Source organism: Mesocricetus auratus, unplaced genomic scaffold (genome assembly GCF_017639785.1).
Source record: "Mesocricetus auratus isolate SY011 unplaced genomic scaffold, BCM_Maur_2.0 Super-Scaffold_100004, whole genome shotgun sequence".
NCBI classification, from domain to species: domain Eukaryota; kingdom Metazoa; phylum Chordata; class Mammalia; order Rodentia; family Cricetidae; genus Mesocricetus; species Mesocricetus auratus.
The window spans coordinates 109,736,186-109,756,408 of record NW_024429189.1 but is presented as its reverse complement, the minus strand read 5'-3'; the positions used below and the strand labels follow the sequence as shown (position 1 = coordinate 109,756,408).

At 41.8% G+C, this 20,223-nt stretch overlaps 1 protein-coding gene and 1 long non-coding RNA gene across 2 annotated transcripts in view; one reads left to right on the top strand and one right to left on the bottom strand.

The window, feature by feature from the left end:
- Positions 1 to 4,125, bottom strand: part of Pcsk2 (proprotein convertase subtilisin/kexin type 2) — a 233,455-nt gene extending 229,330 nt beyond the window's left edge. Inside the window, exon 1 of the mRNA XM_040746398.1 lies at positions 3,603 to 4,125. Within this exon, the coding sequence (XP_040602332.1) occupies positions 3,603 to 3,776 (174 nt within the window). The 5' untranslated portion in view covers positions 3,777 to 4,125. The remainder of the gene's footprint in view (positions 1 to 3,602) is intronic.
- Positions 4,126 to 4,282: 157 nt separating this feature from the next.
- LOC121140256 lies at positions 4,283 to 12,715 on the top strand. The gene is made up of 2 exons (XR_005877047.1): positions 4,283 to 4,424; positions 12,417 to 12,715. It is a non-coding gene; the product is annotated as an uncharacterized LOC121140256 (long non-coding RNA).
- Positions 12,716 to 20,223: the final 7,508 nt, after the last annotated feature.

The following is a 20,223-nucleotide window of genomic DNA, read 5'->3' as shown; positions in this document are numbered from 1 at the left end:
AGTTTTGTCACTACCTAGTCTTTCAGACATAGCATCTCAGATGGACATGTTTTGGGGCGAGGACCAGGGCAAAATAAAACAGAGAGAAATTAGACATGTATTATACTCCATAAGTATTTACTAATGATCTTTTAGTGATGAAATCATTAAATCATGAACAAAACCTTTCCCAGGATTTCATGCCCAGCACAGCATGTGCCATCAGGGGTAGGAAAGGGCAGACTATCAAAGTTTTTCTCTTCTGAAGAAACATACAGATGTGCACAGTAGTCAATACCATATGCTCACATATCAACGCCAAACAAATGGTTATTATAGCAAAAGTAAGAAAGGAAGGAAAGGGAAGGGAACTTTTTTCATATTTTCAAAATGGTGCTCCAAAGCACTGTTCTTGACAGTCGGGGACGACTTCCTGGAGGCAGCTTCTAGCCAAGTGAATTTAAATTTATATTTTGGTTACCTGTTTGCCAACATTAGGCAGTTACTTAATACCTTAGAGCTTTGAATTTCATCTGAGGACTAGGATTGATGCTGACATTTCTATTCCTTTTGTGAGGTTAAGCGATGACCTATAAGACAGAAGGCTACCCCCACCTGCATTGTTGCCCCTTCCTATGTATGAATAATCAAATCCTGAGACTCTTTCATACCTAACACTGATCAGGAGAAAGCCAGGAGGCTACTAAAGCTCAGAGAAATCACAGAGAGGGATGTTTTGGGGCTTAAAATACAAAACAAATGACAAAAGTTGGGACAAGTACAGACCAGTACAACCAGAGCAAGAGAGAACAGTGCCTGGGAAAGAATAATAAACCAGGCTAATAAGTTCTCTAAGGGCTGTGGAGCACAGCGGTGTGCTGGTTAAGGTGAGGGAGTCAGCTCTGAACACTTAACTGCCCAGTGGAAAAAAAAACCTGCCTCGCTTTCACTTATTTACATGAGTGATTGAGGACAGGACAGAGGCTACCAGCTGCCCCTGACTTGTGGATGTTTGGAGAGGGAAAATTCTTTATGGCTGTAGCATCTGGCCAAGATTTAGGTTCAGGTCTTAACAAATCAACAGCATGTGGATCCAAAGAAGGAAAAGAGGGCTTGTTGGAGGCAGGGATTGCACTATGAAGTTTTTTTTCAGGCAAAGGAACCTTGTTGTACACTGATTAGTTCTTGAATATGCATCAGAGCAAAATCTCAGGGTTTGGATAGGAGGTACTGCATGAGAGGGTAGGGAAAGATAATGAAAGAGACAGTCAAAGGGAAGCTTGCTCTTCACAGATGGGAGTTTTAGCTTTGCCTTGCAATACAAAAATCAGCGGGGGAGAATGGGAAGAAATAATCAACTCCCCAAGGGCATGTGTTCTTTGGTTCAAAGTCTACCCAATACTTTGCCTAGTGTCAATTTCACCACCGCAACTGTTAAATTCTCTTTGAGGTATTCATTCACATCAGAAAAAATAACTATATTGAAAAATTGAAGAGATGACCCATTATCAGACTCAGCTATTCCAACCTTTGATTAAGTTTTTAGTATCCTACGGATGTGTTTTCAAAGGGGAAGAAAAGGAGATGGAAAACCATTGTGGCAGGGTCTACCTTCTCTGTGAGATGATGCCCACAGGTAGTGTTGCATGGGCTCTGAAGATTTAAGGATCTTGCTGCCTCATCCCTTCTCAGCATACCCCAGGCCCACAAATCCTCTCAACACTCAGCAAGGGTTTTCTAACAACAGAAGTACTCTTATAGTTGTTGAGGCGATTAAGTAGAATATATGGGGGAGGGCTGGAGAGAGAGCTCACATACAGTTCCCAGGATCTACATGGAACAGTTCACAACCTTCTGTAATTCCAGCTCCAGGGGATCTGATGCCTCTGGCCTCTGCTAGCCTGTGTATACACCCCCCCACAAAATTGATAATAAAATAAATCTTTTTTTCCAAAAAGGAAAGTACGTAAGGACTCTGACATATGAAAGTTATCACTGTCAGCTATCAGCTAACAATAATCACTCATATCCGATGGCGCTAGGACCCTGGGTCTTGCCAATTTGGGGCGGGGAGTTGAGGTGAAGAGGGTTCACTTGTTCCAGGGTTGGATGTCACTGGAAACAGTCCTAGTTAGAGAGGGCAGTGGACTGGACTGCTCCATTAGCAGGAATCTGGTCTCCCTTGCTCCACCCACACTTCTTTGGAGCAACTAGTTCTCTATGTGTGAGCCCCGCCCGCGCACCACCCGCAGACCCGCGCCTCCTCCAGGACCTCTGGGAAACTCACTGCCAAACCCAGCTGTGGTGAAAACGCTCCACTGCACTGGTAAGTGGAGGCGGGAGAGCCCTGCGCTCCTGACGGAGTCTTCCTGGTGGCTGAGAGCCCGGTGAGAGGCATAGGAAGTCCGGACAGAGGAGAGGAGCCTGTGCTGCCCTTCCAAGAAGAGAGCCCGCTGCTCTTTCAAGCCTGTTTCCTTGTGGATACCAGGAGGGAGGGGATGGGGCCTAAAACTCCATTGGCGTCCTACCTGTCCACGGGTACCAAGCTGCATCTTTTGACCTTCCACTCCCGCCTCCCCCCCGCCTTCTCAAAAACCCACTCTCCACCAGCAGTGCCAGGTCTCCTAAGGACACTCCAGATCCAGATCTCGGACACAGATATTTCGCAGGAACAACAAGCGGGTCACAAATGTCCCCGGCCCCGTCAGGAGCATTCTTCTCCTCTGTTCCCCCTAGGACGAGTATCCTAACTTCTCCCGAGGTGGCCAGTGGCACCCGAAGCTCGAAACCCCATTCAAGTGCCTAAAGAGTTCAACTCGGACTACTTAGAATGGGGATCCCCGTGTTCCCCGGGAAAGCCATGCTGGCTGCCCATGTTATCAGGAGAGGACACCTCGACTTCTCCATGGGGGATACCCCTCAGTACCCATCTCTCTTGGCGGCCGGCTTGGTGGCTTGGTGTCCCGCAGCAGCGAATTAAGAACTCTACAAACAAGAGTGAGCTTTAGAGGTTGGAGGTCGTGGGAGGGGGCCAGAGAGCAGAAGTTCCGCACGGGTTTTGGAGAGAGAACCCCATCCACGTTTCTAACTCAGAAAGCTCTTTTCCGCGGATAAAAAGCAGAGACCGAAGTCGTTAGGAGGGAAGTCCTCTAGGCGTGGGTCGGAAAACTGGGGTGAACTGCAGCGCTCAATCTTCGAGCCATGTCGGTGGGAAACTATTCTTCCTCCGGGGTGTGGGGGCGGGGAGACTTCCCTGGCAAAGCAATCGACGTCAAGCCCAGCTGCTCTGGACTCTATCCCTCTGTCCCCAGGCAGCCTAGAGAACTTGGTACCTCGGACAGCAGCCCGGGCGCACAGCATCCTTTGCAAGGTGCGGTCCTATTCACCCCCTCCCGCCTCCCACCAAGTCAAACACTAATAAATTACTTCGCTGACCTTTCTAATACAGATGAAGGACATTTTAATTACATAACCCACGAAAGATCACCGGAGGCAATGTCGTGTTTGAGAGCCCATGGCAGAATAGCTGCATAGCATGAAAAAACTTGCAAATCTGCAACGAGATTGCGCAAGGCTGTCCCTCCTCTGGAAACAACATGTGAAATGCATGGGAGAAATCTTACCTTTCGGACTCCAAAGCCGTGTTCTGCTGCAACTTGGCGAGCCTCTTCCTCTCCGTCTTTATGCAACTCCACAAGAAAATGATTCGTGAAGACGGGTCTCTCAGCAGACGCAAAAACCAGGACACAGAAGAGGAGCCCGGCCGCCTTCCACTGGGATCCACAACCGCCCTCCATCCTTCTTTGGGAGTGAAAAGTGGGGCTTCGAAGCGCGCAGGCGGGTGGAGCAGGGTACGAGGAGGGAAGGTACAAATAAAAAATAGGAATGTAGTTTTTGTTTGTTTTTCTTTTAAAAAATCTTTATATAGCAAAAGAGGCAAAAGAGAAGCTTGGCAAACAGCAAATCTGTGCGCTGTCCAACAGCAGCTGGCTGCCAGAGAAGCCGTGGAGTCGCGCAGCCAGGCTGGCTGGCAGGGGTGCGAATGTGCGGAGCTATGTGTACCCGAGAGAAAGAGCTAGTGTATGTCTGTGCTTGATGCTAAATCTGCATTTTCAGCTCCTCCTCGGCTCCAATTCCACAGGGCTGGAGGCGAGCGCCAGCCCGAGTGACGCGCGCCCGCCAGAGGCCAATGGAGGCTAGAGGAACCGCGGGCCCCGCCCCGGGCCGCCCCGAGCCCGCCTCCGCCCGCCTCAACCCTCCCCCCGCCCAGCTGGCTGCCTGGGTCCCCGGGGGCGCCGCTTGCCCGCGCCCCCGCCAGCCCAGAGCGCCTTTGCTCCGCCCGGCCGCTGTTCGCCTAGGAAAATCCCCCCCGCTGCCACCCGCGGCCGGCGCCTGGTGATGTCATTGTTTGTGGAAATCTGCACAGCTCCGGGAAGGGAATTACGGTGCGTGCGGCTGTGAGAAGCCCCGAGGGGAGCGAGGGCCCCGGCCGCTCCCTGTTGCTCTTCTTTACTAGTCTTCAGCTACAAAACAACTCTCCTCTCTTTTCTCTCTTCCCTTCTCTTATCTCTTCTCATTTGTTTCTCCTCTTCTTTCCCCTCCCATCTTCCTCCCTTACTCCCAATAACAAAGCGAATTTGATCCTTCCCGCCCCCTCCACTTTGGGCAAATCCTAGGCTGGAAAGAGCATCCTTCCAAGGGTGACTCAATGGGGCAGGAAGGAGCATGTCTCCTGGTTCTTTTCCCCATGCTCCAAGCAAGTCAGGAACTAAACATCTGGCAGTCCAGCGGATGTCCGGGATGCCCACTTCCCAACCTGTGATGGTTAACAGAAGAGACTCTTCTTGAGTCAGCGATGCATCTGCATCCCAAAATTGCCCAGAAGGGGAAGGTGTGATGCTCATGCTGGGAGGCAGATTTTTAGACTCTGGAATTGCAACTGCATCAGGACCCAAAGGAGAGTTTAAAGAGGTGTAGTCATCCATCCCAGGAGCTGGGTCAGGGTCCTGCTAATATCCTTGCCTAAAGGATAATCCAGGTTGAGTAGGCACGGGGAGGGGGGCGGTGCCGGAGGAAGGGAGGACGGACAACAGGACAGTTCAGTGAACTGCTGGGGTCTGACTTCCCCTTTTTGCTCCAGTGTGAAGAAGTAGACCGGTTCTGCTGTAAGAAAATGGAGATGATTGCTCTAAGTAACTTAAGTATTGTTAAGGAGTATATTTACCTTGTTTATCTCCCAGCACCAAAATTCAAAATCCTGCCATAAATTGGATAATTAGGAAGATGCATTAGATGCATTTTCTTAGGAGAGAGAGAGAGAGAGAGAGAGAGAGAGAGAGAGAGAGAGAGAGAGAGAGAGAGAGAGAGAGAGAGAGAGAGAGAGAGAGAGAGAGAGAGACGAAAGGAGGGAGGGAGAAGAGAGAGAAACTGAGTTTGTAACATTGACACACCATACCACACCTAACCACACCCACTCCACTCTCCCCCTTATTATCACAAAAATCACGATCTAGACATGAAACACAGGACTGGTGGACATGAACATGAGCATAACACACAAGGCACAGTGTTGTCACTGGCAAAGCTGTCCCCCAACATTGCCAGATACGTGTAAGCAGACCTTGCAAGATGGTTTTCATCAAACTGTAGTCTTTAGCATACCACATTGTCAAATTTGTTGAATTGCTTTAAGAAAATCAAGCGAGACATCGAGAAGGTGCAGAGAGCATTCCAGAGGGGAAGCAAGGGATTTTAGGAAATTGCTAATGAGATGACAGATCAACCTGGCAGTCTCAATTTGGAGCTGCACACACCAGCCCATTTCTGCCAAGAATGGTTTATCAGCACGCTGTGTCTCACCACCCATCCGACTGTAACTCAAAATTTCCTTACCCAGAGGCCTCCAACTCTTTTTCTGCTTTTGTCTTCCTTACAGTTCATCCATATTTTGAACTAAAGTCCTTGTTTCCTGTGAAGAAGTAACCACATGTGTCCTCCTGTCCCGTATTATCATTTGAGAAAAACAGCATTGAATGTGAGAATTGCATTAGATAAATTCACCATTGGGGGAGAATATTTCAAAACCAGCAACTGAGATACAAATCTAAGCCTTTAGAAAACAGATCTGAAGAGCATCAAATAAGTCAATTTAGAAGATTATAGGTGCTGGGAAATAGCAGTGCTAATGTAGCTAAATCTCTGAAATTACCATCTATTTAGATTATGTATTAATTTTTCTGGAACCACTGAGTTATGCTTCATTTCCTAAATCAACTCCAAAAATGAAATGCCAGTGTGTGCTCAATCTTCTACACATGGTTAATGCTCCCTGAGATTTCTATAGATATTTGATTCCCTTGGTGGTGCTTGTGGGTAGTGGTGGGGCTGTTGAAATGTGGCTGGATCATGGGCATTCTGCCCTTATGAGTGGTTTTATCTATTTATAGATTAATGAGCTATTGTGTCACAGTGGAAGTGCCATAAAAGTAAACTTGTCCTGGGTAGCTTTTATTATCTTGCCATATGATACTCTCCAATGTGTTATGATGCAGCAAGAAGCCCTTACCAGATACCAATGTCATGCTTTTGCATTTCTTAACATCCTAAACTGGGGGATCAAGGAATCTTTTAGAAAGTGCAGTTTTGGGCAGTTTGTTATAGAAACAGAAAGTGAACTGAGGTGCAAGTCCACATTTTAAATAATTAAAGCTATAAAACCAGGCACAGTTTGAATAAACATGGATACCTGATTGAAGTCTGTTATCTTTTAGTAATATATATATATATATTGTAATTATATATAATATATAATTTGAGTGTCTTATCTGCATGTATATATGTGCACCATGTGTGTATCTGCTGCCTGTCAAGGTCAGGAAGAAGGCATTAGACCTCCTGAAATTGGAGTTATAGACAGTTGTGAGCCACCATGTGGATGTTGGGAATGGAGCCCAGGTCCTCTGCAAGAGCAATAAGTTCTCTTAGCTGCTGAGCTAGCTCTCCAACATCATGACGTCTGTAGTGGTTTATAGTGCATAATTTATCACAATATTCTCAGTACAGCAGAATGAAAACAGAAGTTTTGTGATGCAAATGCTAAATTTTTAATGCACTCTGGTACCGTAAGCCAGTGGAGGAAATGCACTGAAATATTTGATTGGCATTTGAAATGTAAATACACATTCATGTGTGCACAAATTTACTCTTCTAGAGAAGAATTATTGCCCAGACTCTTTTCTGATATCAATAGATTTAGACAGTGAAAGCCAAAAGGAGAGAGAGAGAGACAGAGGGAGACAGAGAGAGACACAGAGAGACACAGAGAGACAGACAGAGAGACAGACAGAGAGAGGGATAGAGTGGCAGCAGCAAAGTGACCCAGAAACCGTGCTAAGGTCTGCAGTGGTTGTTAGTGGATGACACTTGGGCAAAACCATTGAATCTTTCTAAGCCTGCATCTCTCCATCTGTGGAAACTGAGTTTAGGTGTCCTCTGTAACCCAAACTATGCTTTTGTAGATACTAAAGCCCGCAGTGCGGTGTGAAGCATCACAGGTCCAGGAGTGGTGATGATAGGCAATGGCTAAGATAGTGCTTTCCACAAACCTCCCCCAACCTTTCTCACATACCTAAGTTTGTGGACTTGAGAAAATAACTGACAAGTGTCGACAGTCAAAATCAGATATGAAACTCATCAAGATCTTGGAGTTCTTTCCATTTATTTTCTCTTGTAGTTGTAGCAACAACAGGGCTAATATGTGCCACCAATACCTATCTTCTCATTAAAGATATCTTCAAAGAGGAGAGTATTTCCATTTCACAGCATCTGCCCCCCCCAAGCACACACATGCCACGCTCTCATGAAGACACACACACACACACACACACACACACACACGGTTACATTGGCATTTTTTTCATCAGGTGTATTCAGATTTCTTTAGGGGGAAGACTTTGGATCCACAGACTATCAAGGAAAACCTTGCTGCTGTGCTGGGGATGGGGAAGAAGGCAAACCAGAGTCATCCCTATGAAGGATTTCTGGACCTGTTCATATTGTTTGGATCACTGGAAAAGATACCCAGTTTTGCTTTTGATTTCTCTTACACAGGCTGTGATGTAAGCATGCATATATAACTTAAGGAGATGATTTAAATATAGTTCAGATTGAGTCTAGACAGATGGTGCATGTCTTTAGTCACAGCATTTGGGATCAAGGTAGGACAACCGTGAGTTTGAAGACTAATCTGGGTTACAAAATATGTATCTCAAAAATGCACACAATCTTATTTAAACCAATTTGTGTTAGCATTTTTGTGGTATCCATCTTGACACTTCAAACAAAGCATCGATACTTTCACTTGGCAGCATGAATTTTCTATTATCACACAGTGCTGCTGTGTCCTGCTGGTAGGCTCTTCCCACCTTCTCTACCCTTTCTGTTTTCAAAACACCTACCCACACTCAACATTCCTCAATGTTATTTCCTCTCTATGATTCTGCCACATTCTGATCTCAACACTGAGTTCCATTCCCCAGTTGATCCTTATATTTCAAGGTGGCACCACATTTTCCGGTGGTGTAAATCCTTTTGTATTTGCTGTGATGTAAGATCCAAGTGTTTGACACATTTAAATCACATCCTAGGGTTATACTCATTCCTTCATAGTTAGTGGAATTTGGTTGCTCTTATCACCAACTCCTATATCTTTTACCAATTTAATGTTTTTTTAATGATTTTTTCCACAATTTGAGAATCTTCAGGTAACCTTTGTTTTATAAATCATCTTAAATTAATACCATGGGGAATATTAGTGGAAATTCCTCAAGTGTTTTACTGTTATGAAAGCAGTCAGTCTAGACAGTGTTAGGCGGTGTTTACCTTGTAACTCCTAATAAATCATCAGATTTATTCAGACTAATCAACTCTTTCATAAACAAAGTGTTTCTTGCTTTGTTATTCTCCAGGATGTTGAAAATTTGTTTCTTCTGCTAATTTAGCTTCTATTATTTTGATAGGATTTGAAGTAGATAAACAATGAGGATCAAGGGTCCTTTTAATCTTCTTTGGAAAATTAGAAACACATTGCTATTTACTGTTTTTAGATTCCTCCCAGGTCTAGAAGACTATAGAATAATGTTTGCTCACTTGGAAAAATTAATTAGTTATTTCTCAGGGCTCATTGGAACATTGCTATTGTCTATAGAGAGTGATTATCTATTCATGAATTCTCCACCTGTGTTGGTACCCCTTTCTTTCTCTTGATCTTTAAAGAAATACAGGAAATCTTCCATAATCCACATTTTGAGGGGTTATGGAAATTGTCTTTAATAAGGAGCCTTTGCTTGTGAGTCTCAAGTTACCTATATCAGATAAATAATTCACAGGGAACAAAGTGACTTGTTAGAAAATTTAAAATGGGATAATAAAAGAAAAATCTTAGATAAAAATAAAAGCTCACACATAAGTTTCTGTAAGATAAACTCTTGCATAGTGTTTTAGGATACTCTTGACTTTGGCCTGAATGTTTTAAATGCTCATACATTGTCCATAATCAATATGCATGATCAGTCAGAGCACACATTTGACACCTAATGTTATATGACATGTTGAAAGAACAGTTTCAGCCTTCTGATTGTATGCTCAGGTACACCATTTTTATGTTAAAAACATTATATCCTATCATGATTGAAGAAACGTGACATGGTCTAATTTGGAGAACAATATCTATTCTATCTTCTTAAACACTGAAGAGAATGAAACAAAATCACATCCTTACAAACAGATATCTCTAGATCTGGCCCAATCTATAATAACTTTGTAGGTTTATCTTCTCATTCATAATTCTGTTCAGGGCAGGAAATACAGTTCAGGGGTAGAGCAATTGCCCGCCATGCATAAGGTCCTAGGTTCACTGCAAGAAAAACAAACATTTGTACTAAAAGTCTGTTAGTGTAGAGCCTGTTCAGAATGTACTTAATATCTCCTATCCAACTTCTCATCAGGACTGAACCTGCTTAGTTTCCAAGACTGAATAAAATAAGACATGTTCAAGGTGGTATGGACATAGAGAAGATATACTTAATTTCTACCAGTATAGCCCAAACACATGAACTTTTGCTGGAAGTTACACTTATGAGTGGTTTCGTTGTGGAGAGGTTCTATGTGGATCACAATGATAATCAAAATAGTCACAACCCCTTAAAATTAATTATTTCCTGTAAAAATCCAATCCAGGGGTGGAGCTTCCTTTGGTGTAAGGTAAAGGTTTGGCTGTGCCTCCAGTTAGCTAGGGTTAGTGGTTCTTGATCCCCTATCTCCATGAAACTGAGTCTGAGTTGCTCCATTACATTACCAATACTTAGCACCCAAATTTGTGTGGTTTACATTCCTCACCTAGTTCGTAAGGTCACCTGAGTTTGTGATTTCTAGTTTGAGCAACCTATAAAGTTGTACTTCATTCTTCCCCAGAGGATTTTTTTGTAATATGTTCAACTGAACATATTCAAGTGACATGTACATAAAGGTACATTCTCTCAATTATTAAAAAGTTATAGATGCATTAAACTTAGACTTCTAAAATACAAACCTTCAAAGAAAGGCACATTGTCCATATCTGATAATACAAAATAGTCATGTTGGTATTGTCTTGTTGGTTGGTAACAATGTTTGCAATGTCTAGCATTTTGCTGAAAGACCATCCACAGAGGAATTACAAGAGATAAAATCAGGAAGTATGAGCAGCGTGAGATACTCATTTACAGTATAAGTCTATCTGCATCCATTAGATGTTAGAGTGGCACAGAGGGGAGAACCTGATGCGAAGGCTTACTGGACCTCAGCATTGTGTCATCTTATTTGTTAGATAAAGTAAGTCACCTCACCCCTAACTCCATCTAAGATCATGTTTAGAGCTAATAGTCACCCGGCCCTGCCCCTACCATGTATCTCATACCTCTTAAGGTACACTGACTACAGGAGCACGTGATAGCGCATGAATCAGAGGTGTAGAACTATACAGACTGGATCAGTCTTAGCTGGATCAAGAGAGTTTTTCTTCTTCTTGAGTGATGAGCAAAGGGGCAAGACAATGATGATGAAACCCACAAAGACAGCTGACCAGATAAGGGGGAGCTCTTGATCCCAGACTGATGGATGAGAGGCCAGCGGGGGCCTGATCCAGACTCCGTGAATGTAGTGCCAGAGAGGAGGCCACAGAAATCACCAGGGCCTTAAGTAGTAGATTAGTGTTTACCATGGTTTATGAATGAGCTTTGGGAGCCCATTCCAAATAGAGGGATGCCCTCTCAGCCTGAGCACATGGGGAAGGGCCTAGGTCCTGCTTTGGATGAAATGACAGACTTTAGAGATTCCCCTGCTAGGAGGGCCTCACCCTCCCTTGGGAATGATGTGGAGATTGGGTGCGGGGCTGGGAGACTGGTAGAGGGACCAGGGAGGAGGGGTGGGAGAGGGAGCTGGGACTGACATGTGAAACATTCACGTTCTAATATATTGAGAGAAAAAAAGAGTATTTTCCTCTGTTTTTGGCATAATCGTAGAGGAAACAGCTTTCTTTCGTCCAATAATGTTTACAAAGTTTTGTATTGGACAGCCCATTTGTGGCTTGACTTATAGCATATAACCAACTCTTTGCTAACTGCAGGGTCCTATGGTTAACATCAGTTATTTGGATAGGCCTGCCTATGGTGCATTTCCTTGAAGTAGCCTCCAGACTCCAGCTTCACTAAACACAAGAAATGAGAATATAAAATGTGTGCTTATACTGAGGAAAAAAAGGGGGCTTTTCCCTCCAGGAGGATTAAAAAATATTAGGACAACAGAAACCATGGCTGTCCTGACATCAGTTCACCATACAGGTAAAGCTTTGGGGTAAAAGACAATTTACGGTACAAAACTACACTAAATGGTGTTAACTAAAATCAAGCTTAAGGTGTATAAATGGTCTATTTCTCCACCTCCACATCCTCTCTTTGTTGGCCAGAGGGAACATCATTTGATGTAGTGGGTCTTTGTGGATGGCAAGAAGAATCATTACATCCTATGGACTCAACAGCCATTGTAGTCCTTAGTCAGCAGCATGCCACTAACTTATGCCTGATGACTTGTTGATGAGAGGTTTTCTTGGTATATTAGAGTATTAGCCATACCCAAATTAAGTTTAATTTTCATAAGAGGAAGCCATTAGTCATTTACTCCATGACAGTATGTAAATGGCAGGATTCAAACGATGATAAAAATAAAAGCTAGAATGTGTCTTCACATTTCTTTCACTGGCAAAGAAAGGAAGAAGGACTCCTGTTCCAAGTTCCACATGAGATGGCAAAGTCATCTCAGTTTTCACCACTGCCCACAGTACTTTATGCATAATTACATTGTCTCTTCAAGGTGCCCTTATTATTTCTCCTCTCATTTTCCAGGGAGACATGTACAAGGAGGAGCTGGCAACTGTCCTCAGCAAGAACAGATGAATAAATAAGGATCACGAGCGTTCGTCTTTTAGCTGAGGTGATTTGTCAAAAGCCACAGCACTGTGGCAGTCCTTTGATTTTAAGGATTATGCTCAACTTCAATCAAGGATAATTTTAAAAGCTAAATCAGAGAGTAGATTGAAGAACAGATTTTGGTGAACGTGAAGTGACCTGTTCAAATATGGAGCTGAATATATTGGTCTGAAGGCATTTCATTTTTGCCAAGGCATTAAACAATGGGGAAGTTATGTTGCTTAATTTGCAGTGTGAATGGTGTTGAGAGAGGGATCCCACAGAAAATATTTGTCTTTGATGCTTGAAAAAGGGCACAATGAAAGAGGGCAAGATACTGGAGAGTCAACTCCATGCTAGAAGTATCAGCTAGTGAATATTAGACCAATTGGGCTCAATAGTACAATACAAATTTACACTCTTTTAGTGATTTTTGACATGTATTAGTCATGTGGACCCAAATAATATTATATATGTATAGATATTTCTGGGATTTTACTCCATTTTGTGCTGTTCCTGGAAATCAACTGTTATGGACCACATACATTAGACTCCTTTTTCTATGGTTTCCTATTGAATTCAGACAACAGGACAAACTCTTTCAAAAGTAGAGACTAGGAAAGAGTAGTTCAGGGTTCTCTTGTTCCATATTTGACCCTTAGTGGCTCAGCACATGGTCCTTTACTAAATGTTGGATTTTTTTTCTAGGAGTCTTAAAATCTCATTAACCACTATCTTATTTCTTAGGACCTATAAGAACAATGGGACCAATGCATTGCTAATCTCTGAAACTTTGCTATGCTTCATTGCATTTTCTTGATCCCTTTAATGCCTTTGTCAGTGACTTTATCTACATGCATCATTTATTACTTGCTATCAGCTAGGAAATTTCCTGTAAAATATAGAATACATATACATTAAACCTTATTATGAATATAGTTACAGCTTCCCAGTTGGAAGACTATATTTGCCAATATAAACAAAATGGGGAAAATAACACAACATGGAAGAATAAATGTAAAAGAAATAGTCGTAGAATCTTATTAAGAGGTAAAGGGAAATGAGAAAGTCAGAAATTTTAGGACATCTCCAGAATCAAACAACTAGAAATCAAATTGGGAAAGTCAGATAATTGGGCCAGGTGGAGAGGGAGGGGGCAGAAGGAATTACTAGGAAAACAAAAACAAAACAAAACCCCAAATGAAACCAACTAAACAAACAAAAAAGCCCATAAACACCACCACTACAAGCCAGGAAGAAGAGGGCTTAAGGAGTTGGTGAAGCATCCTCCTGGAGAGTATGAACAGTGTGGTGAGCTCTGTCCGTGGTGCTGACTACCCACATCCTGAATTTCGTGTCCTCTGGGAGCATGAGCTCAGTCTTAGTGACTGATATGTCTCAGACTGATTTGGAAATTCCTTTACACTAGGGGCAGTTTCCAGAGACGCCAAGTACACAAGGCTAAAGAAGATGGGGAAGCATATAATTTATCTTTCAGCTCTCACAGTTTGTAAATGATTGATAGCAGCATCAGTGCCACTGGCAATTGAGCTGAGCATATTACCATGCTAAAACAATCTGCCACGAAGATAGGTACAGATATGAGAATCCAGAGAAGCAGCTTCAAAATAAAAGGTTAGGGCAAATTAACCCTTATCTCACAGATGGAAATAGTCTAATTATTTGAATAAATATATATTCATAGAATTGAGATTTCTTTTTTCTGATTCTTCAATTACATTGTCCTGTTTCAAAACTGAAGAAAATTGTTATAAAAGGTAAAATGCAAGCAAGTTTGTTGGTACAATAAATGATATTTGGAGAGTTTTGGAAGAAATTACAACTTAAACTAAGACTTTCCTTTGTTCTGTTATTATTCTTTATAGCAACAATGACCAAGAGGGATGCATAGTCCCTTTCTTCAAATTATTTCAATATTATTCAAATTATTTTCTGTTCACACTTAATCGAAACAAAATGCTACTTCTAGAAAATATCAAATATATAATCATTGAGAAATCTTAACCATCTGGAAATTTTGCAGTGCATTACAACTCTGGTATGAAAGGTCTTAAGTTTTAAATGTAGGATATAATACAGTGATATCATTGCAATAACTTGGAAGGCTTAATTCTCATTGAATTAAGGTGAACTCATATGAAGATGGAAACAGGATCCTAGAATGAACTGTAGAAATGAGGGGAATATTATTATTATGATACTATAAAATACGATCATGAATTACCTTGCCAGGTTAGTTTGTGATCAAGTTTTTAAAAGACCACACAAAACACACACCACAGCCACCCATCCCCACACTTCCACCACACATCCCTACACAGTACACATGCACACACCCACAACCATCCCCACACCTCCCACACCCCCCTCCACACACATACACATGCACACACCCACAGCCATCCCCACACATCCCTCACACCCCTCCACACATATACACATGCACACACCCACAACCATTCCCACACCTCCCACACACCCCTCCACACACATACACATGCACACAGTCACAGCCACCCTGCAGACACACACTTAGACTCACACATTCAAGAACATCACTGGGAAATGAAAGCACTTGAAAGTCACTCTTTGCTACATTTCTTGCTTTTCATTTTCTGATTTTGAAAATTCTCTGGGTATGATGACAAAACATTAAGGATCCCAGAATACAAATTTGGACATTTATATTATATAATGGACTCTGATAAACTATATCATAAATTCACAGATGCTTCCCCAAAGTGATATGAAAATAAATACTAAACACAGAATGACACTGTGTAAATACTGCAAAGCTCAAAGAAATACTAATGGCATCCCATGTCTGCAATGTAGTTCATATTAATAAAGTAGACATACATGGAGAAACATGAATAATGAGAAAGATGGTTGATTAGAAGCTGACTGTGTGACCCAGTGAAGAAGAGGCATCAAAGATAAGAAAAAAAGGATACACTCCAAAGAGAGGAAGAGAATAACTTCAGAAATCCACACCAGTCTTGGTAGAGTGTTTGCCTTTCGAGAAAATAATGAGAAAATACAGCAAGGGAGCCAAGTCACACACAGTTCTAGCCATAAAGTTCTCCAGCAGAGACTGGGAAAGCAGACTATGTCTCCAGAAGTCAAGCCTGAAAGCGTTAGTGAAGGAAACTGGAGTCCTACCCTAAGGAAAAGCCCACATCCCTCATGAACCTCAAAACCCATTGCAAGTTTTCTTGAGAGGGTAACTCCTCTAACAGATGAGCTGGCAGTAGGGGAACCCAGATCTGACATTCTGTGTGACTCAGAGGGCAGGGGCCAGGTGCCATTTTGAGAGAACATCTATCACTTAAAATAGAGCTACTTTGAAGTCGGATAATGGGGAAAGTCCAACCAGAAGACTGGCAGCTTTCACTTAATCTGCCACAGCTCCAGGGTGGGAGGCAGCCCTTTAGGGTTAGTGTGGAAAGCCAGAAGGCCAGACTTGGACAAACATAATGTGCAGACACCAGGAAGCTCTACCCAGGCTGTAAAGTGCAGAGGGAAAGTATTTAGCCTGGAGCAGCACCAAGGAGTCACATAAGCAGGTGGATCAACTTCTGGGTCCACTCACTGTGGAGACTGAGGACTTGGAAACTCCAGAGGTCTATAGGACAGCTATAGTTTCACACCCCTGGAAGCCTTATTAGTAATTAGGAGGTCTTGAAAGTATGAAGGTGTTTCCTCTGCCTTTTCAAATTTCAGTGTAATAACTGCCTTCTTTACTCCCAACATGTTTGGGAGGTCCTCTCCCATCCCTCTGCTATATTAGCCACACAAGAGAGTACTGGAGTCTTGGATGTGTGAGCAAACCTGCTCATCCCAGAGACTGTGGAGCCAAGTGTGGCCAAAAGAGGTTTCTAGAATTCATCTGAACTTTTTCATTCTGTGCCTATAATCAGCAATGTACAAATTTCAAGGACATAGAAAATCTTCCTTCTCACTTTTCCTCCTGTTGTGTACTCCCCTTCTTTTTCTAATATTACACGACTACTACTTTTAGCAGAACTCTTACTTTATTGTATTTAAGACAGGTAAAAAAGTGGATGCAGTGGTGCTTTCTTGGAATCCCACTGCTGAAGACAAACAGATCCCTGGAGCTCACTAGCCAGCTAAGCTAGTCTGGTATTGAGCCCCATGCCCCAATGAGAGATCTTATGTAGAAAACAGGTAGAGAGCTCCTGAGGAATGCCATTCCAGGTTGACTTCCAGCCACATGCACCCCCACATATGTTCTTATCCACTCAGACTAGCTAAGCTGGCTATTGAGTCCCAGGAATATGTGTCTCCTCCTTCGTAATGGGATTACAAGAAGATATGGAACAATAATTGTAGGCTCTCACAGCAAATAACTGCTGATCAACATTTCTACACCAGGCAAAGCTATGCTTTAAAGTTGATATAGAAATAACACTATTTGAAAACAATCACAGATTAATGCAGTTCAGGAAAAATAAGACAAAACTGCAGAAAATAGGGCGACATGACATTATATCACAAAGAGGAAGAATTAATCTCAAGAACACAAGGAATAATGAGAAAAAAGAATGAACAAGGGACAGTTAGGAAAAAAATACATCACATCCAGCATAGTAAACTGCCAAATCCCTGATACTAATGGAAGAGAAAGAAAAAGAACAAAAAGTAATCCATCCTACCAGAAAAACAGCCCCAAAAAGCACAGGACCTAGTACACATCTCTAAAATACAACATGAATTGAAAACGGCCACAACTTATCAGAAAGACTCAGATTAGATGACTTTATTAAAAATTAAATCCAATTATTAAAAACACATCTTATTGGTAAATATAGCTACAAACTTATAGTCAAAGAGTGGAAGACAAGCTATCAAGTATATGGAAACTGATAAAGTAGATTCCAAGATAAACCTACTTAGAAGAGATCAAGAAGGCCCGAGAGTGTTAATTAAAGGAATAATTCACAAGAAGATGTAATAATAGTATGCTTGGATGTTGGGACTCCAAATTTCATAAAGCAAACAGTAATCTGTGTGAAATAGTGTGAAGTCCTGATACAACATTAATGGGTGACTTCAGTACCTCAGTTTGATCTTTAAATAGGTCATCCAAACTAACATAAGTAAAGAAAACAGGCTTGACATAAGCTATAGATCAGAGATGGATGTGACATGTATCTACAGAGTATTTCATCTAAGATCCAGAATATACATTCTTCTCAGCAGCCTGCAGAACCTACTTTAAACTAGAACATATTCTAGGTCACAAAGCAAGTCTTTACAAATATGAAATAGCCAAAATAGTTTCTTTTATCTTGCCAGATCATAGTGGAACAAAACCAGAAATGGACAGTTTAGAAAAACTACAAAGATAACTGGAAACTTAGCAATCCTTTCTTGAATGACCAATGTGTCATTGACAAAACCAGGGAATAAATTAAATTTTATTTTTCTGGAATCAAATGAAAATGAAATTCTAACTTACCATAACTCTCTTTCTGCTGAGAACTGTTTTTATAAAATAGTTCTTAGAGCTCTGAATGCTTATGTTAAAAAAGTTCAGAGACCTCAAATACTCTGATTCCCCTCAAAATCTGAGAAAACCAGAAACCAGTCAGATGTTAAAGTGGTAGGCAGCCTTGTCTTGTTCGTGATTTTAGTGGGATTTCTTTGAGTTTCTCTCCATTTAGTTTGATATTGGCTGTTGATTTACTGTATATTGCCTTTATTATGTTTAGGTATGTTCCTTGTATCACTGATTGCTCCAAGACCTTTATCATGAAGGGGTGTTGAATTTTGTCAAAGGCTTTTTCAGCATCTAGTGAGATGATTATGTGATTTTTTTCTTTCAGTTTATTTATGGTGGATTACATTGACAGATTTTTTTGTATGTGGAACCATCATTGCATCACTGTGTTGAAGCCTACTTGATCATTGTGGATGTTTTTTTTTAACCTGTTCTTGGATTTTGTTTGCCAGTATTTTATTGAGTATTTTCGTGTCAATGTTCATGAGGAAAATTGGTCTGCAATTCTCTTTCTTTGTTGTGTCTTTGTGTGGTTTGGGCATCAGAGTAATTGTAGCCTTGTAAAAAGAGTTCGGCAATGTTCTTACTGTTTCTATTGCATGCAACAACTTGAAGAGTATTGGTAGTAGCTTTTCTTTGAAATTCTGGTAGAATTCTGCACTGAAACCTTCTAGACCTGGGCTTTTATTGGTTGGGAGACTTTTGATGACTGATTCTATTTCCTTGAGGGTTGTAGGTCTATTTGGAAACCTGTACTCCACAAAATTCGAAAATTTAAAGGAAATGGACAATTTTCTGGATAGATCTCACTTACCAAAATTAAACAAAGAACAGATAAGCAATTTATTTTTATTTTATTTTATTACTTTAATTTTAAATAGCTTGCTTCACATGTCAATCCAGGTTCCCTCTCCCTCCCCTCCTCCTGCACCCCACCACCATCCCCCCAGCCTCCCACCCTATCACCACTTCCTTCCACATAGGGATATCTAGAGTCTATTATTTCACTCAGGGCAGGGTCCAGGCAATCTCTTAAGAGTTGAGGCTGAGAGAGCATCCCTCTTTGTGTTATGGACACACAAAGTCCGTTTGTATGCCAGGGATAAACACTGATCTACTGTCCAGGGCCCCATAGGTTGCCCAGGCCACCTCACTGACTCTCACACTCAGGGTGTCTGGATCAGTCCCATGCTGGCCTACCAGCTGTCGGTCTGGGGTCCAAAAGCTCCCCCTTTTTTGAGAACATCTGTCTCTGCTGGTTTCGCCAGTCCATTCTTTGCCGGAATTTTGCAGACTGCTTTTGGCAAGATTGCCATTTTTTTTATGTTGATCCTACCAATCCAAGAGCATGGGAGATCTTTCCATTTTCTGGTATCCTCTTTGATTTCTTTCTTTAAGACTCAAAGTCCTTGATATACAGGTCTTTGACTTCTTTGGTTAACATTATCCCCAGATATTTGATGCTGTTTATGGCTGTTGCAAAGGGTGATGTTTCTCTGATTTCTTTCTCAGCCACTTTATCATCTGTATATAATAGGTCCACTGATTTTTTTGAGTTAGCCTTGTATCCTTCCACTCAGCTCTAGGAGTTCCCCTGAGGAGTTTTCGGGTCACTTATGTAAACTATCATATCATCTACAAATAGTGAAAGCTTCACTTCTTCTTTCCCTATTTGTATCTCCTTGATCTCCTTTTGTTGTCTTATTGCTCTAGCTAGAACTTCAAGTACAATATTGAAGAGATATGGAGAGAATGGACAGCCTTGTCTTGTTCCTGATTTTAGAAGAGTTGCGTTGAGTTTCTCTTCATTTAGTTTGATGTTAGCTGTTGGTTTACTATATGTTGCTTTTATTATATTCAGGTATGTTCCTGTTATCCCTGGTCTCTCTAGGACCTTTATCATGAAGGGGTGCTGGATTTTGTCAAAGGCTTTTTCAGCATCTAGTGAGATGATCATGTGGTTTTTCTTTCACAGAGTGTTTATATGGTGGATTACATTGATACATTTTCTAATGTTGAACCATCCCTGCATTCCTGGGATGAAACCTACTTGATCATGGTGGATGATTTTTCTGATGTGTTCTTGAATCCAATTTGTTAGTATTTTATTGAGTATTTTTGCATCAATGTTCATGAGGGAAATTGGTCTATAGTTCTCTTTCTTAGTTGTGTCTTTGTGTGGCTTGGGTACCAAGGTAT